This window comes from Ptychodera flava, chromosome 8 (assembly GCF_041260155.1).
Source record: "Ptychodera flava strain L36383 chromosome 8, AS_Pfla_20210202, whole genome shotgun sequence".
In the NCBI taxonomy this organism is placed as follows: Eukaryota; Metazoa; Hemichordata; class Enteropneusta; family Ptychoderidae; genus Ptychodera; species Ptychodera flava.
This window is the reverse complement of record NC_091935.1, coordinates 13,056,363-13,083,617: the sequence shown is the minus strand read 5'-3', so window position 1 is coordinate 13,083,617 and position 27,255 is coordinate 13,056,363. Positions and strand designations below refer to the sequence as shown.

The 27,255-nt window shown below is 38.4% G+C and overlaps 1 protein-coding gene across 2 annotated transcripts in view; it reads left to right on the top strand.

The window, feature by feature from the left end:
• Window positions 1-247: 247 nt before the first annotated feature.
• The window catches only part of LOC139138524 (neuronal acetylcholine receptor subunit alpha-9-like), an 87,470-nt gene continuing 60,462 nt past the window's right edge, over window positions 248-27,255 (top strand). Inside the window, exon 1 of one of the 2 annotated variants that reach the window (XM_070706933.1) lies at window positions 248-817. In XM_070706933.1, coding sequence (XP_070563034.1) covers window positions 767-817 — 51 coding nt within the window. In that variant the 5' untranslated portion in view covers window positions 248-766. The remainder of the gene's footprint in view (window positions 818-27,255) is intronic. The other variant, XM_070706932.1, reaches the window with a different exon arrangement.

Genomic DNA, 27,255 nt, shown 5'->3' with positions numbered 1-27,255 from the left:
ACCCTTTAACCATCCATTAATCCGACATGTTTCGATAAATGTAATTGTCTTTCATTTAACCTTCAGATTTCCATAAAAATGGCATGCACTGCGGGCAACGACTAATGATCAGTTACCTGCTACTCAGGAATAACGAACAGCTATTTGGCGAAACGGAGGTAATCTATGCAAAAAGCAAATTCAAATTGTGAATATTAATATTCCCTCTGATGATCGATGACACTATCATCACGCTTCACATAATATTATATTCACATAATTCCAGTTGCACGTACGGAATCCAGGTCACCTAGTGTCATGACACCTTATTACAATAATGACTGGATATGTTTTCATGTCTCCGTATCGAAGTTACTGATATCCTGTCCGCAAGTTCTTGATCGTCTTCGCCTATACTAGTACCTTCAGAGCGCCTTTTCAACTAGCATTACCAAGAAATGGTGCAATGCGGAACTGTTTGAGTCGATTGAACAAATATTTGATAGATTTCTGAGACGATTCCTGCAAAACATATTGGGTCCCGCTCGGAAAAAAATTGTCGAAAAGGAATTATTTTCTCGGTGTGTTTCTTTGTATCCTGATACCCTCGCTTGTCGTCAACACATGGCGGCGGTTGTCGCTTCATCGCTGGCGTTCTCTGCAACACATTCAATGGGACATAATGGCACTTTCCACACTGCGCGCAGAAAGGGAAATAAATGTGGACGTCACGTGATCACAGCTTTATTTTAAACGCAATGACGAGAGACGGAGCCCGCATTTCGCAATGTGGTCGCCAACTTTGATAGTACTGGTGCAGTGTCTGCTGCTAGCACAGGTCAGTATATAAAGCTGGATTATGTTTCAATTGTCAATAACACCTGTCGGAATTTATGGATGCAGATCTCACCCGCAGCGGACTACAAGTGGTTTTTTGGGATCCAAGGTTGTTCGTCAGAGCGGATGATTGACTGATCTTACAGCTCTAATTTATCTGATTAGACAGGCACGAGGCGACGTAAACCTGTTCGCAAGTATATCTCACGCATTGTTTAAGCCATTTGTCTTAGAATATTCCGGGGCAAAAACGGAGAAAGCAAAAACCGCAATAATTTATCATTCCTTAGACGATTGGAGTTTTTACCTTGCGTTTACTTTTACCTGCATTGCCATGGCAACAGCCCATCCTGAGACACCTGTCTAGTGCCTTGTAATATCAGCGATCATTTGCATATTTTCTCATCAATCATATTATGGATGTCATACACATGAGGGTTACACTTTATCGCAATTTATGATTTTTATGTAAATAAGCGATCCGTGTGATTGATTTTCCCTTATCCATTGTTTTCAAAAGACTGGCGGACGACTCGTGCCCATCAAATTACAAGTTTTTGTGTTTTAGACGCATGTCAGCAATTTTTGCCTTTCTCTTTCAAGTCTCTTCAATTTTTTCCGCATAAGTCCGATAAAAAGATCGTTCGCAGTTGTCGGGATGTGGCAATTTGCGCGTACTCGAAAACAGACTTTGCGCGTCGTTGTGATTAATCTCTCGGCGAATATTGTCGTCGATGCTCATTGGTTCAGTATTTCCTATTTGTTTGAATCAATAGTTCGGTTATAAAACCATGTAAGAGCAAGTACTCTTTATGTGGGCGAAATCATCAACTGTGACGTTCTAGTTTGTTACCCCGGGTCTGATTATTAAATATAGTCGTCCTTGCTGAAACATTATCAGATAATTATGCGACACATGGTCAAGAGATTTTTGTCTTCATTCAGCCTGCGCAATATGATGTTGCACGTCATTTCGCCATTACAGATCGGACACCGACTCTGAAACGTCACGCGCCGTCCATAGTGCATATATTGCATAAGTGGCGATTATCTCCAAGGCTTATTTAAATCGGACGGACTTAATCCTGTGTTTGTATCGTTTGGTAGCTCCATGTATTTAGTAAGCGAATCAGACTTCAACGTAGCTGTGAATGCGCAGCGATTATTTGATATGGTTTCAAGTCCGGAGATAAACCGGCAGATATGTCGTTAAAACAATCCGGATAATAGAACGTTCAACGAACAGCATTATGTTGAACACGAAATATGGACAGCAACACAACCAAGCGATTAATATAGCGGTGAATCACGCTACTTTCTACGATCTGTTTGCTGTTGCCTAGAACTCAGTGGGATTGACAACGTGCATCCCTAACTCCTTTTTATTGTCAACCAACAGACATCCCTAACTCCTTTTCATTGTCATCATACATCCCTAACTCCTTACCACTGTCAACTGACATCCCCAACTCCTTGCCATTGTCAATGAACAATCCTCGACAACATTTTGTCTAGTTTTACAGCAATCTGTGGCCTTCAAGGATTTACAGTTCCAAATTCGTCGGATAATTTATCTGATGTTTTACAGTGTCAAATTCGTCAGATATTTGACAAACCTCCCACGAGTTTGCCATCACCTGTCGACAAAGGTCTGTAAATAGCGTAACTGTTAATACCAATTTGAAGGTGCAGAGAGAAAGTGAGTCTATACCATGAATACACGACTTTGTCCCCATGTCGCACTGGCAGTTCATCTACGGACCAGTTTGCCGTTCGTACTTCGATTGATCCGCAAGCCTTTAAAAAAAGGTACGGTATTGTTCACTCTGAAGCACATTCCTTTCATGCGCGAGTTGTTGGGTGAGATGATAACAAGCTGTAACCAATTTAGTGAGCAAGTCGTGCGCGCGCTCATTTGGATTTCACAGTTAACGGAAAAGAAGCACAGGACACCATGACGCTAGGAGAGCCCTACATCTTCATCAAACACTTTGTCAAAATCATCCGTGAGGCCTTTGTCTTATGAATTATCTTTTATAAGTAATATGATTGTTATGGTTAAATTTAAGAATATCAAATAAGCGTTGGTCATTTGCCACAGTGTAACTTGCGATGAAACTAAATCATCATGTCGAATGACTAACGTATATCATTAACATGATATATATATATATATATATATATATATATATATATATATATATATATATATATATATATATATATATATATATATATATATATATATATATATATATATATGCATCATTCATATGATTGATTCTCATTACCAAAAACTGATTCCTAAGTTGATGACTTGTGCGCGAGACCCTGTTGAATTCAGTAGTGGATCCTTAGGCTGACAGGTTAGGTGATGATGAGTTTAGCCGTTTTAATCACCATGCACCATCCACGCACAGCAGAATGAAGAGATGCCCCATCTAAGAGACAGGACCGCCCACATTGAGCCGACTGATCCATTAGCTCAGTTGGTAGAGCAACCGAAATGTATTCGGGGGGTGTGGGTTCGAGTCCCGCATGGGTCACTTTTCATCAGTCAATATATATCAATATATATATATATATATATATATATATATATATATATATAGATATATATATATATATATATATATATTTATATATATATGTGTAGTGTCACTTTTCATCAGTCAATATATCAATATATATATATATATAATATATATATATAATATATATATATATATATATATATATATATATATATATATATATATATATTGGTAACCATATATCGAAACCAAGCACAGTGACATTTGTCGTTTGTCGATTACCTTCCATAGATAGCAATATGAGTAATATGATCGCGATCAAAGTGCTAATGGTAAACTCGGATTATCGCATCTTTTCGATATGAATTTATCTTAGAGAGATAAGAAAGCTGTCATTACCACTGCGATTATCGTCTACAGCGTCAACACCATTAGCTGTAGCACCGGGTGGCAGTGTTAGTACGTTATTTGCATAAGTTATCGAGTCAAGGGTATTCAGGTAATATACGAATAAGAAATGTAATTATTTCGCAATCTGATTCATGGAGTCGTTGACCTATACACACAATGACGTTCCGAAACTTTGAAAATAATCGGAACTTGTTAAAGGTATACTGTCACCTGTTCCAATTTTGCCACAGATCACAGATTTTAAGCGGATGGCCGCTTTTTAAAAACAGTGCCCTCACTTGGGCATTTTGAATACCAAGGAACACCCCTTCGACCATATATGGGCATATTTAGATTACAGGTGACTGTATACCTTCAAAGGAACATCATCACCTAATGCCATAGTTAGCTGACTCGTACCGGCCTCGAATGTCCTCATCCGATATATGAAGACGTACCACGGTGTCAAATTCATCATGTAATTTTGGATGTAGGCCTAAAGCTAGCGGAAAATGCATACTTTATGATTACAAACAGCGAAACAAAGGTGTTTTTACAGATCAAAATGTTCTTGTCGATTGAAAAAAACAACAGTCTTTGTTATGAGACGAAATGAACAATATTAGAGAAAGAAACTTCTTCCCGAGTAATACACGTCACTGAAACAAACATGTGCACGATATGAAGCGCCGCAGCACCAATCAGCTTCAAACGTCGGTTTCTTCGTTGTCAATGGCGAGTCCTAATCAGGTACATTTTTGGTTTTTTTCTTTTAAACGGAGAAAAATGACTTGCGAAATTGTGTAGATGGTTTATAATTATGAAATGAACAACTTAAAAGGAAACAATAGATAGTTAACCATGCCTGATTTGGAAGTTTGTTAATGGAGGACTAAAAGGTGTCGCACACATTGTCACCGAAAATGGCTGTAAACTACAAAATTACTTCCTTCACCCTGCTTCGTTTGATGTGAAGATAGCGCTTCATCAAAAGTCATGTCCGAATCGCTGATGACGTCAACATGGAAGAAGCCCATCTGCGGTTCACATATTTGAATCCCGAGGGAATGGGCTTGACAGACCTGAGGTGTCATGTCGCCTTTTGATAACGTTATATTAAAGCGGCGGGGCTTTAATGGAGCTCATATTCCCCACTAATGCGTCATACAACGGCATGGGATATTCATCGCCTTAATTACAATCAACTAGCTTCACTACAGCAACGGTGTATGGATATCCTGTCTTTTCTGTACGGTTTTTCAAAGCATTTCGATCACACTTTCCGCAGTTTCTTGGACCCCCCCCCCCCCGTCACTTTCATAAGTTCCGCTCCGTCAACTCATAAAAATTTACTCAGCCAAGACGACACATCGTATTATTCTTTTACAGGTTCATTTCTTCAGTTGCCATTAATTTTCATCAGATTTTCAAAACAAAACTTCGTCGTGCTGTCTGCCGTGATCATTCATCCATCGTGTCAATGAGTGTCCTGACCCGTCATATGTTCGACCGCACAGTGGTTTGTGATGTCCGTGACATCATACATAATACATCACTATGCAATGGCAGTCTAGTTTAATATTCCAATTTGTGCGTAATGGTCTTCCGATGATTTTTGAATTGAAAGAAAGAGAAAAACAAGACTGGGAAATACACATATTATGTGTTTAGGTGGTTCTCTCTTCTGTTATAAAAGGTTCATCATCTTTTCAGTGTATTGTTGATCGATTTCGGCGTAGGTCGACAGTTGCGCATGTCCAACTTTAACCCGTTTAAGAGACAATTATTTTAACCATAGACCATTCTCGGTTTCTACACTGATTCAGAGTAAACTGCAAGTTTTTTTCCCTTAGCGAAATCAAATGTGTCGAGTCTCTGTTTACTTTTTGTGTAAATAGTTGAAATTCTAACTGTTGTCATCGTGCCGGAAAACACAGACAAGTCATGTGTCTATGTGTAGAGTTCTCTCGCCCTGAATGGGTCAGTTATTTTCATCAAAAGATAAGTCAAAGCTGTTTCCATGAAATTGGCCGAATCGTGAAGTGGAGTAATAAAACATCTTTCTACATATTGTACCCAATATTAAAATTAAAAAAAATAAGTGAAATATGGCCATAAACGCCTAATTTCATTGTGGTTGTATTGGACTCATATCTCGCGTATGCTCAAGTTTTGACCTAGGCCCTTTCAAAACTAGAAGTGTCGATAACACAATGTAACAACAATGTAAATAGACACGTTTTGTTAGAGTTTATCAGAAAACAGTAAAGCAAAGCTCTAATAGGTCGAAGTCCCACTGGTATTGCTGTATTATCACCATGTTAATGACCATGATACTCTGTCTCATTGACAACGATAAGCCAATTTATAAAGTGAAAGTGCAAAGTTTATCTTCAGTGATGTCATCCATACTGAATCTGCCTTTCGTGCGAGACTCTTCGTGTTTTGATCACTTTAAGCAGGTGGCACATCTATCGGCAATGAATATATGTCATCTTGTTCACGGTCGAGGTCATCGATCCCTCTATAGATTTTATTATCAAGGTTAGCGGAGTGTGAAGTTGTTTTATCTTCCACTGAAATTGTGCCGAGTTTGACAAATTTGCTGCTTGATCCATTTGATAAAATAATTTGAATTCAACTAGTCAACTCTTTCAACCCGCCACGATCGTGGTACATTTAAACAAGTAAACTGTTTTTTCTTCTTGGCGGTTCTCAAAGATGACGATCACGTTCGATGTAGAGATGAGTTGGCTGCCATTGTACCTCGGTGAACTCACATCATCAATATTACATCGAAAGAGCGACGTTGTTCTTCACAAAAGGCCATCAATACTGCATTTATCTGGTCATGTTATCAAACTTAATTGACGTCAGATTTGAAATATTAATGCCAAGTTAGTCAATGGCATGACTCAGGGCATTGCAACCTTGTCCAGGATATTTCTGTATTCGCACTTTCCCTTGCATTGAACTTCTGTGTCGATCTTACCTCACTTTGCTGTCGTCGTCTTCTGTTTGGTGATTTCCCTCAAGACAATCTGAAGCGACGGCCGTGCATAACCGAGAGTTTGCAATGTCATTTAATGGTTTATTTTTGGTCACACCTGGGTCGTCCTTGCGGCGCGAGTCTGTCCCAAAAGGGGAAAGGTGCAAGAGAGCAGCGAAGCAGCAATTTAGCAATGCGATGTAATGAAATTGAATGAATGATGGACAATTTATTTTGAATGATAAAATCTCGAGTTGATACACACACGTACCTAAGTACACAAGTACACACAGAAACAGAGACACACAAACCCATATTAGGGTTTTCTAATATTGTATTAACATGGAAAGACGCTTTACACACATTGTCTACCTGACGGGCTGTCACATAAAAACATGCTCGTACACAGCCGCAGAAAACTAGTATCATTATCGTGTCCGTGCCGTTCCTCTGCAATTTGGCAAGTCAGTATAATGGATAACGGGTAAGAAAACCCAAAAGAAATAAGAATTCTGTACTCATCCTCCTATCATCATTAAATAACATTTTTCAAAGAATTCTTTCATTTCATTTGCCATTTCTCACAAGCATATAATGAGTTCAGTAACCAGTTTTCAACGCAGATGAAATATGAATACAGCAGTCCTTTCCTCAGTATTAATATTGCATAAAACGTTAAGCGGCAAAAGGTCGAAAAAAGAAGCTGGGATATCCCTTTTTCCAAAGCTCTTAGTTTGCGTTTCAAGTATTGAGATGAAAACGTATGTCCGACGCCGCTGGCTTGGCTATTCAAGAGCTTCGTATAGGCCGACGGCAATCAAAGTTCGCCCAGTATTAAAGCCCGCCCGTTGCAGCATCTGAAATCATGTTCTAGTCTCATTTTTGCGAACATCGACGTGGTCGAAGAGAAAATGGCGTGCTTGATCGTAACCAATGTTAGTTTTTAGGATTGAGGTATAAATAGAAAAAAGCTAACAGAATTTGCCATTAGCACGACAGGTCGAAAGAAAATGAATACACTAAATATTTGCTTTTCTGTACTGTTTCTGCTTATGATAAAACTAGGTATGGAACTGTTTTGTTGTTGACGAAAGTGGACATCATCATCATCATCATCATCATCATCATCATTTTTGAACAATCAACATTGATTATACGGAGGCTACATGTAGTCGTCATTTATTTTCTTTTAAATAATATAAATTTAATTTTTGCGTGTAATCCAAAATTATTGTGATCTTGAATTAAACGTTAGGACGAGCGATCCGCCAGCACAATCGACATAAAAGATTCATGCTGCTATTATTATTGCCGATGCTATATCGCCATCCTTATGCAATATTGTCTCCACTACTGAGAAATATAGGACAAGGCTCAGCAATTAAAGGTTCAGTGCCGAGGGGGTTTTTAAGATGGCACTTACAATTTTTTCGACGCAATAAATTCAACAATAGCCTACTTCACTTCGCTAGTACCATCTCTTAATCAACACAAACACGCAAAACAGCGATATAAATAGAAAACATCGGGTAAATAAATAGTAAATGCCCACTGAATGACGTAGTCATTGCAAAGCGGGCCTATGATAGAACCTTATTCACGAACGAAGCTTCAGTAAATTTATGAGTTGTCACGGAGACATTTCATACCCCCGTTACATTTTCATCATCGACATTCCAATCAACGGAATGAATTGTTTTCCATATTTAAGCAATGGCCTAACTCAGGCAGGTATACACTAGATCTAAGTACGATGCGCGAAAATAATTACCACGAGCCGTTAGACGAGTGGCATATGTTGAGCAAATGATCACACCAAAATCGGGTCTTTGACTCTGCGGAGAGAGTTACTGCTATCTCATTATATCAATACTTGTGTTTCTGACGTTTACCCAAAAAGGGAAGGCAGAGTCAAAATTTGGCAATCGTCGTCGAACTGAAATGCAGCGCCTGGGACCGAGCATTTTGACGAGAGGGATCGTACTATAAAACACAAATCCCTGACTACAGCGCAGACGACAAATGGTGACAACGCCTGTATGGCAAGGCGCGAGCCAATAGCTTATTTCGAAACTTTAACACCGTGACTGCTTTTTTAATTATTCTATGGATTTATTTGTTTATTTTGTCCTAATGCCAATTTTTTCATGCTATCGTTCGTCTTGGCATTAACATTATATGCTAGTTTAGGGGCCTGTTTTGACTCTCATTTTATATTGCAATTTTGTCACTGACGGCGCGGCGTGAGCTGTTGCCCTATCAGAACGCCGCTTTGGTGTCCTTGACATACTGATGTAATATATAACTCGATATTTACTATTGGATGAATTCTTTTACGTTTAGTTCATTTGTGATTGTCTGGTTAAATCCAAAACTATGGTTGAATAGCCCGTACTTCGACAATGTCACTGATAAAACTCGACACGTAGACGGACATGACATGCAGACAGAGACGATATCGGCTGAGACCAACACTGAGACAAGACATGTGAGAAACTCTATCTTTGATAGACTTCGACTGTCAGCTGCTCATCTAAATAAAGCCTACTTATTTTCAACGGGCCTGTAAAGTCCATATTTGCCAGCATTTTGCAGATTCCGAGTAAAACGCTTCTGGTGATAGAGCTAAACTAGTATCCTCCCATGAGACAAGTTCTCCATCTCAAAAGCATTCTTATGTGCTTCAGGGAACACACAAACGTACTGTGACTCGCTGAAGGCTGAAACAAATAGAAATGAAAAACTAGACTACGTGAGATATGCTGTGGCAACTTGTTTTACGTGAAACTCTTTCTCAGAGCATTTGGCACAGGGGTGAAATATCAGCGCCTAATAACAGCTTAGTAGACGGCAATTGTCATCTACTCCTATACGAACGAATATGTCCATCAACGGCAACGATGGCAGCCTGTAGACGAGACATATATTTCTCCTCATTTCGATGAAGATTTTCAGTAGCAAATGTAGGTGTTTTCATCATCGGTTCGCAACATTAAGCATATGGATTCACGGTATTTATTAAGATATAATTCCAACACAACTATGATACAAAGCAGTAATTTTCAAAATAAACTGTAGTGCACGAAAGAATAATTATCCGTAACATACATCGTGCAGATGGGCTCACCAATGTGTCGTGTAAATATTACTGCCGTCATTGAAATGCATCGCAATACCTATCTCCCTGAAGGATGGGGCGGTAACTGCACTTTAATTCGATACGTTGAGTAATTTCATCTTATTTCCAGGTGTTCATGCAGCATTATATCTGTATTATACAAAATGGGGAGATTCCGATAACTATGTTATCGCCGGCTCGATCTTTCATGATGAATAATTCATAGATAATTAGATTAATATCACTCGCTGATAACCTCGATATCATTCCAAAATAAGGTTCAAATCTATTCATACTATCTAACCGGATTCAATTTCGACGGTCATTAAATTAGTTATGACGAATTAATCGATTTATTTTCATGTTCACTGATATTGACAACAACGAATAAGCCGGTACACCCTGAAGCGTAAACAAATAAAATAAATAGTTTAACTGTGTTTCTCATGTACCTATATACTTATATACCTATATACTTATATACCTATATGCATATATATGTTTGTAATATGCGTAAGTGCATATATATATATATATATATATATATATATATATATATATATATATATATATATATATATATATATATATATATAAATCATTGACAAAGAGACTAGTTGGGTAAATTGATGTAATGTTCGAGTCAGCCTTTTTACGTCACTAACTTTCTTGAACTTTGCAAAATACTTCAAGCCTATTATCAAACAGCCGTTCAAAAATCAATGTTTGTCTTGTCATACCTCAATGCCACAATAAAGATGGTATATCGCTTACGCATACACTGTTAGACAGTCTTGCTTTTACTCTCTGTGCAATACTGAGGCGGACCTAAACTTTTGATAAGTAATCTGTTTAAATTCAATGTCCATTGTCCATGTCGTCATACGTTCGCAAAACCGAAGCACATGCCCCCACAATGTCATATTAGTCTGAGAGAAATGATTTAACATAATTAGATTTCTTTTTATTCACTCCAAAGGTGATTTGGGCGCGTTAATGATGCGTTGCGAAGGTTTCATGGTCCCGATACAATTAATTACATCCATTGTCCATGTCGTCATACGTTCGCAAAACCGAAGCACATGCCCCCACAATGTCATATTAGTCTGAGAGAAATGATTTAACATAATTAGATTTCTTTGTATTCACTCCAAAGGTGATTTGGGCGCGTTAATGATGCGTTGCGAAGGTTTCATGGTCCCGATACAATTAATTACATCCGTATTCAATAAAGTCGTTCACCTTTTAACTAACGGGACTGATATAATTACTGTCGTCGGGTTTGTCCGACATTTTCTCTTGCGACGCCAGTGATGTTTCGGCATCAGATAATTTTATTACTTCCTGGCTAGCTGTTCTGTCCTGTTTTCATGGTGCGAGAGGTGATTATGTTTGCATCGTTTCCTGGGAGATCTTTATTGAGTCTCTTGAAAAAACTCCATCCTCTATCTCGAAGCGACAAACACGTGACAATGTTGTTCTCCTTTCTGTCAGGTTTTGTTCTCGATTGATTGCAGTGTAGGTGTTCCCATTACACTGACTAATGACGGTTGCAAAAATGGTGACTAAAATGGCTGTTTTAATATATATCAAACATCTGTCTTCCTTATCTTTAACTTGTGCAAGCTCGGCGAGATAAACGGTTTGCCTCATAAAGTGACTTCATGGAGGTGTTCAATATTTCGTAATCAATGTCTGTGTTTGGACCCTTGTGCAGTTTAAATTGAAAACGTTGCGTAAACCAGTTTCAGAAGTTAAAGTCCATGTCTATGTATGAAAATGAATCGTTTAAGTCACCTTTTCACGTATCTCTTATTATTCCATTTTAACATGTCTGCACCATAGTTCGATGGGCGAAAAATTCACTTAGCCTGTATGTTTGCGCAGCAGGCTGAAGGCGATGTAATTTCCAATGTACTGGTAACCCTTGTGAACCTTTAGTTAGTGACTTCAAGCGCATGGTCTCAAGCGAAAGTAACCGAAATATGATTTAAGGTTTTATCAATGACTTGTGTCACAAACTTCCATGAAACGTTCCACTACATTTCAGGGATATTATAGAAGAAATGACATCATATTTCTTCTATAATGAGCAAACCCCAAAAACTGTATACTACACGTATTTCAACACAAAAGGTGTGCAAACACAACTGTGACATCCATATCCTCACGCTGTGAATCTGTTCCCCTTGTAGCAAGTAAAAGATTCTTTCTACACTTGTGGATTTCAACCCTCAATTACAGCAATACGCGTTTACAGCGCTCTGGCTACTATCTGATCACATCAAGTCACGTCAAACACGTATTAGCACCATAATGAATCATCACCCCTATAGGTAATTGGAAAACACGACATCAATTCTTACAGCGCTTTCATAATTGCCAGCGCAGTCAAAAATCAATTCCAAACTTTTCAATTTCACCCACAAGCGTTTAAACTGTACATAATCAAGTTACAAAATATATACAGCGAGCTTTCAAGACGCTGTAATGTAACTTCCTGAGTGTCAGCCGCAGGAATAACATCACATTCTTCGGAAGTTTGGTGGGCGTGTGTTATTTCATCGCCCACGCAGTAGATTCTCTATCTTTACTTTCAGAAGGAACTCTGCAACTTCTTCTCAACTACTTTTTATGATAAGCATTGTGTCTGTGAAGTGCCTATAGACTGCCATTGCTATGGATACTGTACCTTGCAATATCATTGGATTGACTGGTTATTGATTAACTGATTGTTTGTAGAGCAACACTGTTCATCTAGAAATCGTATGACCATATATCAATCAATCAATCAATCTATCTATCTATCTATCTATCTATCTATCTATCTATCTATCTATCTATCTATCTATCTATCTATCTATCTGTCTATCTATTGCTTGATCGAACGATGGATCGAGCACTGTAATTTAAATTCATAGAAGGACATCTGTATACTTATATGTACATAGGTACAAAGGTACACAAAGACAATATACTGAAATGCAATATCCTTGCTAACACATTGCCTTGTGTATACCATATGCAACATCAGTTGTCAACAATAACATTGGACATTCGATGCAGCCAAAATCGCCTACGACTTGAAACACAGTCCATCTTGGACTGATTTGTGGAGTAGAACAAGAATGTGTATTTTGAAAGCAGAGCAGTTACTCAGGAAATTGCATTGGAAGTCACGGCTACTGGAGTTTTATTTCTTGATACGCACGATGGGAGGTGTGCGCAGTAGACGTGTCAGTCCACCAATTTCGATAACGCATTCATTCCACAATCGCCAAGGTACCCACACGCTAATAGCAACCAGTGATAAATGGAATAATTTAACGCTCTAAATATAACCCATATCTATCGAAGATTAATTGAATAGTAGGGGCGTGAAAATTGGCAGAGTTATAATAGGCCATTCGGGAATTTAAATATATTTAGATGTTTAAATTAGTCATAAACCCATTACGTATAAATGCTATTTATACTATATTTATACTATACATACAGGCAGGCATGCATGCACACATGCATGAATGCATGCATACATACATACATACATACATACATACATACATACATACATACATACATACATACATACATACATACATACATACATACATACATACATACATACATACATACATACATACATACATACATACATACATACATACATACAGAGTTAGACAGGCGTAGAGTCGTTACTAGACAGTGTACACTGTCTAAATGTCTTTGGCAGTGAAAGTATCATAGGTTCAATATGTCATTAGGAAGCGGTGTTTCTGCCAAAGAGAGGCAAGGCGATAACATCAAGAACCATAAAATAAATAACAAAGGCAAGAAAGATGTCGAGCATCATTAATAATATAGACCTGTAAGACGTCTTGCTTGAAGACATGATTATATTATGGATTACAGTCATTTATCTCTAACATGCAAAGATTTTCCCAATCAGTTTCCAATACATCTGAAGAGAATGTGTTATGCCTGCTTCACTGTCAGTTGTTCATCGTAATCAACCGAGTCAAAATCGATAGGAAAGCACATTTAGTATGTACCTCCGGCGGCCTTTGCATTTTTACGACTTTTTTCAACACTCATGTAGTCTTCAAGGTTGGACTAAATTGTTTACGCGTAGTCAACCTGTTGATGTACTTCTCGATGTTGTGTCTGTTTCTCTTTGACCTTCTCCATCGTCCATGTATGTCGTCAGCACACTGTATGTCTCGAAAATTAGGCGGCATTGTAAGGTTTTCTATTATCCGAGAAACAAACGTTGAAACATATCCTACTTACCATCACCGGATGAGAATTTATCGCTCTCTGCACTCAAGTGGTTGACAGTATCCAATAGATTCGGCAACTTTATGAATCACAGAACTGAGTTGCAATTCAGGGGAGTGCTAGAATATTATTTTGTAATTGGGTAGTCAAACACTTTGTCAGGTCCGACAATGAAGGTAATAGTTATCATTACTGAGTAAGTGGCATTTAAGTTAGAATGCGTCTCGGCGACAGATATTTGAACTCAAATTTTTACAGTTCTTTACCAATCTACTACTTGTTGGGGCTCATTTTAAAGCTCTCGGAGTAAGAAATATTTTCATTGTATAAGTTTTTCGAAAATCGAAAATTTTATTATTTCCATAGAGTTAACACAGGAATGGCGGTCATTTTGAATTTCGAAGATCGGTAAATGTTTACCTATAGTAGGTAATTTGTTTCTCTAGTACCAAACTTTGCACGGTAATTCCTGATTTTTATTCTCGATTGGGTGAGAGAACGTATTAAATGTATCATTGAAGAAAGTTGGAGTAAAAGGTTAAGTCTTTTACTTTCGTGGTGTATCCTACCTTTAACAATTTTCAAGCGCCCCCTTGACGGGTGGTTGGCGCAAGAATTACTGCATATCACATTTTTTTGCGGGATGGAAATTCACGTGAAACATGGTATTGACCATTTTATGTAATACCTTTCCCGAAAATGAAAGTTTTAAGCCTTTGCTCAAACTTTCCAAAATAAAATTTTAAGTTATTCTTTTTGAAATCCAGAAAATATGTAAACTCTAGGATAAAGGAGCAAATGATCAAAAATTTACCGATATTTGAGATTCAAAACGGCGGCTATACTCTATATAACACTACTTTGAAAAGACGTTGACAATTTTATGATATTCATTTTATTGTCCTTGCTTCAAAGTAGGCACATATAAACAGCAGACTGGAGGATTATCTCGAAAAATTCAGTGTCTGTACCCGAGGCGCATTCTACCTTAACCCTTCGAGCACTATACTTTTTCAAAAAAAAACATCAAGGCAACATTTTACCAATTTTTATGAATTTTTCTGTATTTTTTCCATGATTTTGGACCAAATGGACATAAATTTATATGGGCTACACTTTTTGACCAAAATTTTGGCAAAAATCAGAAAACAACCGTTTAGATCTGAAAGAAATTGTTGGTGTTATTTTGTGTAAACGCATTTAATTTCGCGCGTATTTAATTTCGCGGTTTCAATCTTCAAGACCAATTAGCGGGTTATTAATTACGCGGATACACGAACGCAAAATCAAATGACCTATTGTTGCATCCATTGTTATGGCTAGGCTTTTGATCAACCAGCCTGCCGCACCGTACCACTCTGTTTGACACGAGAACGGTACAAATTCACACCTTTCTTTACCGGGTATAACGAGTGCCCAACCTCAAAAGGAGGTGTTACTTTTAAAACAAAAGCTGTTTTTACAGCCGCAAGATGAAAGGTTTTATCTCTGTAAACATTCAACACCGACATGTTGCCGAAAAGGACGAGACATTTCACAGCCGCAACATGAAAGGACTAAATCATATAAATACAGCTAGTTTCCTGACGTTTCTATCACTATCACTATTACAAGTGAACAGCAAGCATGTCCTCTCTCGATATCCGACGTTTTTTCGCCCAGAAGCCTTATCAGCCACCAGCAGATCCGTGTCAACCCGATCCGAACAACCAAGAAGATCTTGTGAAGTGCGGCATGTCTCCTGATGCCATGGTTGTCGTCAATGATGCGGTTACTCACGCATCCAAGAAACGAAAACGTGGCACGTACCAGCATTATGACGATGAACTCAAAACAAAAATCGCCAAGTATGCAGTCGAAAACGGCAACGCTAATGCTGTTCGACATTTCCAGAAACGTCTAGACAAGCCCATCAATGAGAGCACGATCCGTGGTATGAAAAAGTGGTACACGGCGAATGTTATCAACCGTGAAAATCGCGCACCTACCCAGCGTGGCCGGCCGTTGCTACTTGGGAAGGACCTCGACACACAAGTTCAGTCGTACATCAAGCAGCTACGAATCAAGGGAGGAGTCGTCAACACATCCGTCATCATTGGTATCGCTCGGGGTGTAATTCAAAGCAACAACCGTAGCCTCCTGTCAGAATTTGGTGGACACATTTTACTGAACAGTGAATGGTCCCGGTCGTTACTTCGGCGCATGGGCTACGTGAAGCGCAAAGGCACCAAGGCAGCGAAAAAAATCATCGGCGACGACTTCGAAGCAATCAAAGAGAATTTTCTGACCAGAATCAAGACCATCATCACCGACCACCGTATTCCACCAAAACTAGTTCTGAACTGGGACCAGACTGGCATTTCCATCATTCCAGCCGGAGAATGGACTATGGAGAAGCAGGGGTCAAGCCAGGTTACGATTTCCGGTCTTGATGACAAGCGTCAGATCACAGCCGTGTTCGCGAGTTCTGCAGATGGTCACTTCCTACCGCCGCAGTTGTTATACCAAGGCAAGACAGAGCGATGTCACCCGTCTTACAGTTTCCCCGAAGGATGGGATATCTATCACACCGAAAGCCACTGGTCTACGCAAGAGTCGATGCTCCGCTACGTTGACAAAGTAATCGCCCCCTACATCGAAGAAACTCGCTCCGCGCTTCAACTTCCGACTGATCAACAAGCCATAGCCATCTTCGATGTCTACAAAGCTCATCGCACCGAACCATTACTCCAGAAACTTCGCGACCTCAACATTAGTGCAGTGTTTGTTCCAGCATCGTGCACCGATCGACTTCAGCCCCTCGATTTGTCTGTTAACAAGGTGTTCAAAGATCTGCTGAAGAAAGAGTTTCAACAGTGGTACGCGGATAAAGTTTGTGATGCGATCACCGATGGCAATGAAGACCCGACCTTCGACATGAAGCTCACCAACTTGAAGCCAGTCCATGCCAAGTGGGTCGTCTCTGCTGTTCAGGGGTTGTCACGTCGCCGAGATCAGCTTTGCGAGGGATTTAGAGAGGCCGCATCTTGTCGTGTTTCCCGTAGAACTCTGACTTTCCGTACTCATTATGAACTGTGATCCGTTTGCGTTATTTACAGTGTACAAGTATTCAACTTTAAATGTATTTCGTCCTTATTTTTTCTATAATATGCACTAATTTGTATTTTTTATTTATATTCGATATGGTTCAAACGAGACATTACTTTCAATCACTTTCAATCACTTTATTGCATAACAACACACTTCGGAAAGTGTAGTATAGCAAGAACAGAACTAAACATTGCATAAAACTAGTACCGTATTTACAGTACATCACCCTCAAGGAGTACAATCGACTCGATAACGGCCGCCATTTTGTTACAACGCTGACATTTTTTTTCTCTCAAGTTTTGTAAGTTTAAATGAACACATGAGTACAGTCGGGATTTTAAAATAAAAGATCTTTTATTTTTGTATCGTACACTGTCTTGTCCTTCATTTCTGTACTTATGTGGGTGTGAGTACTACGAGTATGAGCATGTTAGTACCCGTATCATTGTCTTTATATATGTCACAATGGCCGTCGACGTAGTATAGCATTGCCGGTTTCACAGGCCTTATTGTTCGCGTGGATTTAATTACGCGAATGAAAGTTGTTCGCTAAAAACGCGTAATTTAATCCCCCTAATATTTAATGCGTTTACAGTATTTTGTATAAAGGCAACAAAAATCGACTTTGGCACTCAAAGGGTGAAGACCTAAAAGATTCGACATTGACTATTGAATCGGCCATAAATATATAGCCTGAGTTATTCATTGTTACAGTTGTACCTACTTTATTCTCATTACAGTTACACTCACCTATGTATGGGCCACAGACAACCAATCGGTGTACACAGTTTGAACTATATGATGCTGGACACAGGCCATGCTATACGCTTCACCAGTGTCATCGATACTTAGTATCATTAACACTTTTCTTTCATTTCTGTACGGCTGTACTGTTCCAACATGTCACAAACACTGTATGGTTAATGGTTAACTTATGGTACATACAAATTAAAATTGAACCACAGACGAATTTTTACAATGGTTCTTTTGTATAAGGAACAACGGGTCTATTTTTGAAAACTATGAAATCGTACAGTGCTCAAAATATAATATGTAGTAGGTGTCTTCAAGTCGTATCTTCCCTTCAACCTTGATTTCTTTTAAGAAACTTTACCAATGATCGACATCATTATAGGCATTAATTTCAGGTTTTCGTAGAGTAATACTTGTGCGGATCTGTCGTCGAAATGACGATGACAATATTTGAAGCAGTTTCAAAATTACAAGTTATGATATTTGAACGCCAAAATGTCTGAAAGAGAAAAGTATTGTCATTTACATGCTAAACAATTATTGTCGACTTGAACGAAAACCGTTTTTTTCGAATGACGATATTATCGATTTTTGCAATGATATTTTTAGAATTCAGTTTGTTATTGATATACATGTTTGCCGCCTGACTTCATTGTTCGCTCGTATGGTTGTTAAAAGACAGCTGTTAGTTGCTTTTGTTATTTGAAAATCTAAATGAAAAAAAATCATCTTTCATTTAATTAAAAATCATAAAAGACAGATGTTAGATGCTTTTGTTATTTGAAAATCTAAATGAAAATAAAACATTTTTCACGTAACTTAAAAATCATATATTATTTCGATGACATAAATGTAAGGATACATTCACGGTAGAGAAAAAAAGACATACGTTCAGTATTTAAATGGCATGCATCACCATATAACGTTACCATACGGTCACATCTTCTGATAATCATGGGATGTTTGTCCCAAATGTGACTTCAAAATTGTGCAAGTGCATGTAGCTGGACTCTTGTGTAACATCGTTTATGTGTGCTGTTTGAGAAGCAGACTGTCAAATTATTATCTATTTTTTTTGCTTGTGATGTCTTCTGTTGTGTCTGGCACTGTGACCAATTCTCCGTGCATGATAGAACTCTGTTGTACACCCTTTTGCTTATTCGTTTACATGTTTCATAGGAGAAATCCAATACTCAATTCACTGATACTATCCGTTGAAAATCTACCCCAAATACCACAACTACTTATCTAGTCTGATTAGGCGGTAAGAAGCTACGATTTTGTTTCAAACGACGACAACAACAACAACAACAACAACAATAGTAGTAATAGCAACAATAATAATATTCTAAATTTTCTAATTCAATCGTACTCTATAACAGAAAGGATTTTGGGTCTATTCTCTATTTTCAACTTGTACAACTCATTTTATATAGAACACGCATTATATAGTCAACCCCATAAAATCTGTTGATTGTAGAAACGTGAAACTTAAATTTCATTGCATGATTTAAAGGAAGGTAGGGACATGCATACCTTTCACATTGTCCCTTTCCACTGATGTAATCACTTTGTATACAAAAGAAGCCCAACTTCTACGTATTCCCTTTACAAAGTTTTAGACTTTGTCCCACATTTCGTCATGCTCGATTCGATCACGTCAAATGTGACGTTTTCCTGTGCTCAACTGCGGAGGATGCAAGGAAGAACATTTGATAAAAGACGGGCTTCATGAAACGGAAGGTTCAGAAATATCAAATCCTGTGAAGTTTCATTATCTCTTGCATATCTGTGTGACTTAATTTCTCGCTTTGGAATGGGTTAATTGGCATGTATTGCTTTTTTTTTCGGGTCACGTGGTGCAGTAATACGATCACCATATCACTAGTAAGTTGAACATAAGAAAAATATTTAAACAGGTATATACAAAATATTTAAAAGGTATTCTAGGTGAAGCGAAATGATGATGATGATGATGATGATGATGATGATGATGGCGATATTGATGATCGTGGTGTTGGATGGGGTTGTGTTGATGATATAAAATGGTATTTTGGATTTCTATGTGCTTTATTGTGTGTCATTTTATACATTCTGTATTTTGGGGATACAATTGCAATGAATAAATGAAATGTTCAGGAAAGCGAACAGGTAGATGTTTGCATGAAAAATGAAGCACAGAACAGAAATACATTATCCTGCATGTAAAATAATACCGTTATGTTGTAGTTCCTTGGTTTTATGGCATTTTCACTTCGTCCATATGTTAGAATTGCACGCAGAAAAGCTCGTTGGGCCTGGCCTCAGTTTTCTCAGTTTGGTTAGTCACTCAGGTTTACATAAAAGGCTCCTTCCATGTATTCAAGAATGTCGCGTTATTTGTTTGTTAGCGACTCGAGGTGATGCATTTGGCTTCGGCAGCACGCGTACGGGTACGCAACGCGTCGCAATTAACCTCGGCAGTCAAACGATCCATCATGTTCAGTTTTCGTCACTTAAGCGATTGAGTGTATCAGGTGCATTAGGCAACAGAAATCGGGGTTGGGTAATCAAGTAGCGATGTAAAAGGAAGTAACACTGCGCAACACGGGCTGACGAGTCTCAGTGTAAAGATACGTGAGACGACCTTGCAAATATTGCCAATAATGAATCATTACAGATCAGCTTGTGTCATGCATTCGGCGTCATGCTTGTCATGGTTACACCCTGGCTTTTTGAACGGGAAATATAGCGTCAGTTACGATTGTTGGTGATATTGTGTGGTGTACAAAGGCGCTATCGGTCCAGTGGTTTGAGTGAAACAGTCAAAATTTACAATGAAGTCCGATGCATGGTGAAGCAAGGGATTCATTAGCTTGGAAATGAAGTCATAAGCCCATGCAAGCATGTACGTAGTTGATACATGTTTTGTAATACATATGAGGTACAGAAGTGTAGGGATAATAAATTAGATTTCTATTATTGGAAATCTCTCACTACATTCTTGGTAACACGAATTTAGTCCTACTTTATATATCAATTTCCAAAGAGATATAAAGTCTACCCACCCCAAAAAGACATTACCTTTTATTCAATGTTACAAGAGTATTTCGTGTCAGCGTTTGAATGTAAAGCCTCAAATCGGAGGAAAATGTTAACGAACTATCTCCCGATGCAGTATGTTACTTTGCTTCTCATTAATTAGCAGCAAACAGTTTAAAACCTAATATTATTTTCAAGATTATCACATTCTCACCATTACACTATTTTCCAGAGAGTTTCGTCAAATTGAATGCAATATTTCAATATGATACCGTTTGTCATGGGAGAGTGTCTCATATGTGCAAATTAGTGTTCAAGTGATATGACACAACATCTTTTTAGCAAACTAACCTGAAGCAATTTCAGTAAATGTACTTCAGGACTTCTTAATTGTTGAACTGTGCCAGATGTGCAAATTAGGCGGCATTTAACCTAACACAGCGTATTTAGCTCGCAAAATCACTTATTTGCATATATTAATTCAATTGTTAGCAAATGTTTAACCCAGGATTAAAATATTGGCAGGATTCATGATGACAAGGAGACGTACATCTGGTGAAAAGACGTAAATGTATGCAAATCAACCGATGACATCTTTTGTCTCAAATTTTCAACATTTTAAAAGAATAGCACTCCACTCTTGCATGGTCAAAATTTTCTCATTTCATTCTTTGAATACTATAACAATAAAATGACGGTCTTATTGGGCAATAAAGATCTTTCATTTGGACTCATTAGAGTCATTTCAACTTTGCACATAATAATCTAACCACTCTTTAAATTTCAGTCTTTCAATCCATGCCGTTTAAGAATGAGAATAGACAATGCAAAACAAAGATATCCCTTTGCTTCAGATAAAATTACATGAAGAAGTATCAATTTTTTGACTTGATTTTTTATTATCAATTTCTGTACCTCCGATTCGTATCCATTTGATCTTTCGAGTAATGTATTGCTACCATAGTAAAATTTTAGATTTTCTGCTCCTTGGGAATATATAGTATGAGGGGCTTTTTTGCATGTCATCTAAATTTGATGAGAAATATTGCTTTGAAGGAAAGGGTGTTGGATAAGTGCAACGCCAACTTTAATATCAAAATATGCAAATCACGTATTAATTTTATTATTCATCTACCATCGAGAACAATAGAATTTTGCGTGCGCTGGAAAAGCCGTACGGAACGGCTGTTCCCTACGGCTTTTACCGTTTCAAGGCTCCTACACCCCTGCAGCTGTATCTGCGCGTTCACTGTTGGGCCGTTTCAAGGGACCCATTGGACGAGTGCCAGAATATTTCTCGCCTTCTGTACGTGTAGTGCACACACTATCCAGAAGTTGCAGAAGCGCGTCCGAATAGCGTTCCACATTTGCGCTATATATTGGGGAAAAAATTGATGACATTGCACGAAAATAGTCAATACTCGGACAATTTGATGCCCCAGTCACGAATGAAAGATGTATGATAATAGGTGCCACGCACCGCCCTCCGCTTCGCGTCGGGCGATACGTTGCCCCAATGTCCTCGTGCATCCTTTGCGGTACTTTCGTAATAACTTCATATTAAGGAATCGCCAAGTATGGCTCAATAAAAACAAATGTTTGCGTAATAAGTATTTATAGCAAGTTATACTGATTTAGTACGGTAATATTAGATAGACACGCTATCAGTAAGATGTGAAATCAATATTTCTTGCAAGTTTCACCAAAGTTGGCGGAGTTTGTGTGGATACACCTGTTTGCAAAAGTTTATTAAATATGTAAATTAGGAATTAGTCAAATGTGTAAATTACCAATTAATAAACTGGTCCATCTTTATTGTTTCCCTTCACAATCATATATCAGTGCGATCAATATCTTTAGCGAGTTTAAACACGTCTGGAGCGGTAAGTCTTGATATACATCCCTTAATGTGTAAATTATATGAATAAATAATTTAGCCTTTAATATTTAATCTGCACATTTTTGCATGATCATTGGCAATATCAAATCTGATAACACGAGAATGAAATATGATTAAACCATCTGAGCGTCTGTGATATTGTGCAAATTAGCATCGGCCGTGAAACCTACATTTGATCCCTTCTTGCCATTTGCAGACAAAACGTCTGTATCAAGTTTCATTCAAATTCCACAACCAGCTCTAGATAAAGAACTAATGTAAAGACAGACTGACAGACAGACAGACAATAGTACATGTAATTCGATGTGTGAACACAGGAGCTAAAACGACAACGGAGGAGGCGTCTCTGCAAACAAGCCAGCCTCTTTTAATTTAGAAGAATCATACAGATGAAATTATGACGAAAGCTGAAAACTGCAAATAGGGGCGTTTATTTGGAATTATTAAATTTTGTACGTACATCGTGCAATATAACATAGGAGTGGAGACAATGTTATGTTGCATCGTCAGAAATAGTAAATGTGATCGGCAATCATGTAAAGGTTTCAAATTACTTGCTCACCGTTGTTCAAATTAGTAAATGTATCTTTGCTACTCACTGCTACAGGTTGACATGACAAAGGCCATTGATGTCGTAAGGTTAACATTGCATGGAATTACGCCTTGGCAATTACTTACATGCAGGTCAAACGTGATAGATGTCGCAGTAATGAGGGTTAGAAAGGTTATCACCGTAATTTCTCTTTCTCCAGATCCTGAAACAAGATTAGGATAAACTTGCGACTGCTCTACACAGAAAATACAATTTAACTCATTTCGCATTCGAGAAACAAGAAATTCAACATTTCAACGTGATTACCAATCCCAAAAAATCGAACAGCAGGTGGAGTTATAGGCATATTAGATTTCCTTTGTTGAAATTGTCACTTTGCGCAACTTGTTATGTCTATCATGCAAGCAGACATTCATGGATTGCTCTGGTACTCGTCCAAGATGTGCACACATCGGCAGATTTCATTTAAAGTAGTTCGTGCCTCAAAAATTTAAAGATTAAAACTCCTGCTCAAACTTTCCTCAAGCAGACTTTCAACCATTCTCTTTCAAAATCAAGAATAAAAATCGGGGGTCACGTGCACAGTTTTGTATTAGAGAAACAAATTACCCAACATTTATCGATATTTGAAATTCAAAATGGCCGCCATCCCTGTGTTAACTCTACAGGGAACGATAAAATTCGATTTTAGAAAAAAACTGAGACGTTGAAAATATATTTTACCCATAAAGCTTTACATGGCCTCCCAATGTGATAGATCAGAAAATAATTGCAAAATCTGAGAGTCCGATTATCTCTCCAAAAGGCGTATTATACCTTAAAATCCAATCTTTAGAGCCAGGTGCAGGTGTGTCTGTATGGGGTAAGAGGTATTCCATCATTTGGAAAGGTTTTGTTCTGAACATGTATGATGAATTTGTCTCATTCTCATTCAAACAGATGAGAGTAGGAACCGAACATTAAACTCTGCTAGCGAATTTCTAGTTGTTTCCAGTATATCCGAACCATAATTTTTGTGTTTGGGCGATTTATCAGGTTTTTTGATCTGGGCATCGCAAAAACTGGGCATCGCACTGATATGTTGACAGCGTAACAGCATCGTATCATCAGATCACGAATTCTCATTTTCTCCCGACATCTGAAAACAAGATTGCCACAGGCGATATTACGGCATGCCTTCAATCTATGTTATAGTGCTGAAACAAAAAAAATACATGTTTTCAGTTTTCAACAAGTATTCGTTAATTGATATGGTGATTAGAATTCTGAGTGGGTTTACTGTCGGTCACGATGCGAGAACATGCTCTTTCGAAAGAAGAATGTAACACATGCGGGTGAAATTTTCATGTCATCAATTTACTGCATATTTCTCTTCGTGAAATTCAACAGTAGCAACCTTTGCAGATATTTTGAGTTTATTCTTTTCTCAAATAACCCGTACTTGAAAAATTCACTGAACACTGTAAGGTTATATGTCAACGTTCATCAATTTCTACAACAATACTGCAGGGATATTCTGCATTTGTTTAAAATTCTGGATCCATGGAAGGTACTTTAGCATTTTCGAAGGAAACTCGATATTACAAATTTTTGAGGTGTTGGCTAATGTTGTCATAATTCGCGATACGCGTGCCTACACAATGCTAAAGCTGGAATTTTCCCACATTCAATCATTGACACACACACTTCACTACACTATGCGCTTGGATCACCCTCATATATCACGTATATGTGGACATCTTTGCTCGCTGTTTTGTGCGCGATTTCCGCGCTGTCAGTAATTTTTTCAGGGCAGACAAAGGCTCGAAATGCGCAATTTGCGCAATCGCGCAGTCGAGAGAAAACCCTGCATACACGATACAGTATGAATTATTGACTGCAATGGTATCACAGCAATTCGTGAACACGAATATCAAAAGTATTGCTGAAGCTATCGGTCACGTGAACATCGAGTGATCATTGTCGCGATACATGCAGAGCTAGTTGTAATCACATATATGCCTTACAGCGTAATGATGTGTTTCCATCTAGGGGTCTTGCTTTTAAAGATAACGTTTCTCATGGAAAATCCCGGAAATCCCGTCAGTACTTCAGTCAGAATAAGTGCCATAAACTTGCCAGATTTATTGTTGGCGAATGTCCATAATCTGTCAGTTTTTGTGTGTGTTCCTTGTTTTTAGCTGTTACGAAGTAAGTTTGCTCATCAGAAACTTTTTGTTAAGACACAGAGTCAGTGCCCCAGCGCAAACCGATTTCATGGCTGGACAGTTATATGTTAATTTGAGACTGTGACAGACATCTACAAAGGTACAGAAAAAGGCACTGACAAGATGTCAACAGGCACTGACAAGATGTCAACATGTTAAACTTAGCTACCAATTTGGAATACGGATAGTTTTCAATCGGATTCGAACCACAACATACGGCATCAGTCGCCTAGCTGAGAGGCCCGAGACAGAACAGTCGGCTAAATCTCCACTTCGGAAGTTCAGGCAAGACATCCGCTTATAATATCTGTTGTTTTCACTTTAAGTGTGGTAATGAGTTAGAATGTTCATTTACAATTAAGTTCTGTTGTATTTATAGTTGAGTTAATTAACGTCTGCTGTATTTGCAATTAAGTTGAGAAAGTATATAGTTGGGCATTAAGTTGGTTGAGCAGCTCTTAACACCGATCTGTAAGCATCTTCCTTCAAGAATAAAGATTCTTATTTTTCATCCACAAGCCTCTACTCTGGTCGATCTCTGGTTCTGGTATCCTGCTCGTAAGACGAACATAGTATTCGTAGTAATATAGCGTCATCGCATATCGTTCCATCTGTTATCACTCCGTTTGACACGACACGAGCTCCATTTCTGCCGGAGACTTTCCTAAACTTACTTCCCGTTTGTGATTCTAGTGTTATAGCCTGACCGAAGGAAGGGCAGCCGTCTTGTCAAATAATACCCACGCACTTGTAGTGACATGCAAGACCTAAGGCGCAAACCCGGATACTGTCACTGAAATCGGTAAACTCTCGCCATGTTTTCGGATAAGATTCGGATTCTTTCGTCCAGAACTATAGAAAATTATAGTTAATCCGGGCAGCTTCTCGTCTTCAAACTTTGAGAGTAGTAACATTGTGCATACGAACACCATGAAATATCGCTTGACACAGAAAACTCGTCACTGGGCCACCCTCGCGTGCAAAGTTATTTGCGTTTTGATTTTTACCTAATTCTGGCCCAACAGATTCAGAAATAGTATTTCCAATGGGGTCTTCACTCTCCCATAAATCATGCGTTCACAGGCAAGGGAACACTTTATCGAAAACTCATCGATTACAACTTGGCACGAAAGACAACATGACATGAATTTCATCGACAAACAATCGGTACGGCGGAACATCAAAGGATTGGCAAACGTTGTATGGGCAGCACATCGTGCGGGTGATACATCAGGATAAAGTATAAATGAACGATATCTTCCTACTGTCACAGAGCTAGAAATGATCGGCATTTGAATCCAGCGATAATTAGTTTGGCGTTTGCCCTAGATTGATCGCAATTACGTAAACGCCAGGGAGCTACGGCTGGTCACCGGGGACGACGGGAATTCACTGTATAGATATTGTTTTTTTTTACCGGAGGCAAGCACAGGTAGAACTGCTTTGAATTCCGTAAGTCATTTCTGTCTGCAGACAGGGAGACCCCGGTTGACACAAGCGTGAAATTGTGCTGGAGCCTTTCGTTTCACAAATTAGGAGACAGTGTGCTGTAGGGTACCAAATTCCCGTCAAAGTGTCGTAAAAAAGTTTTCATCACCGTGAACAA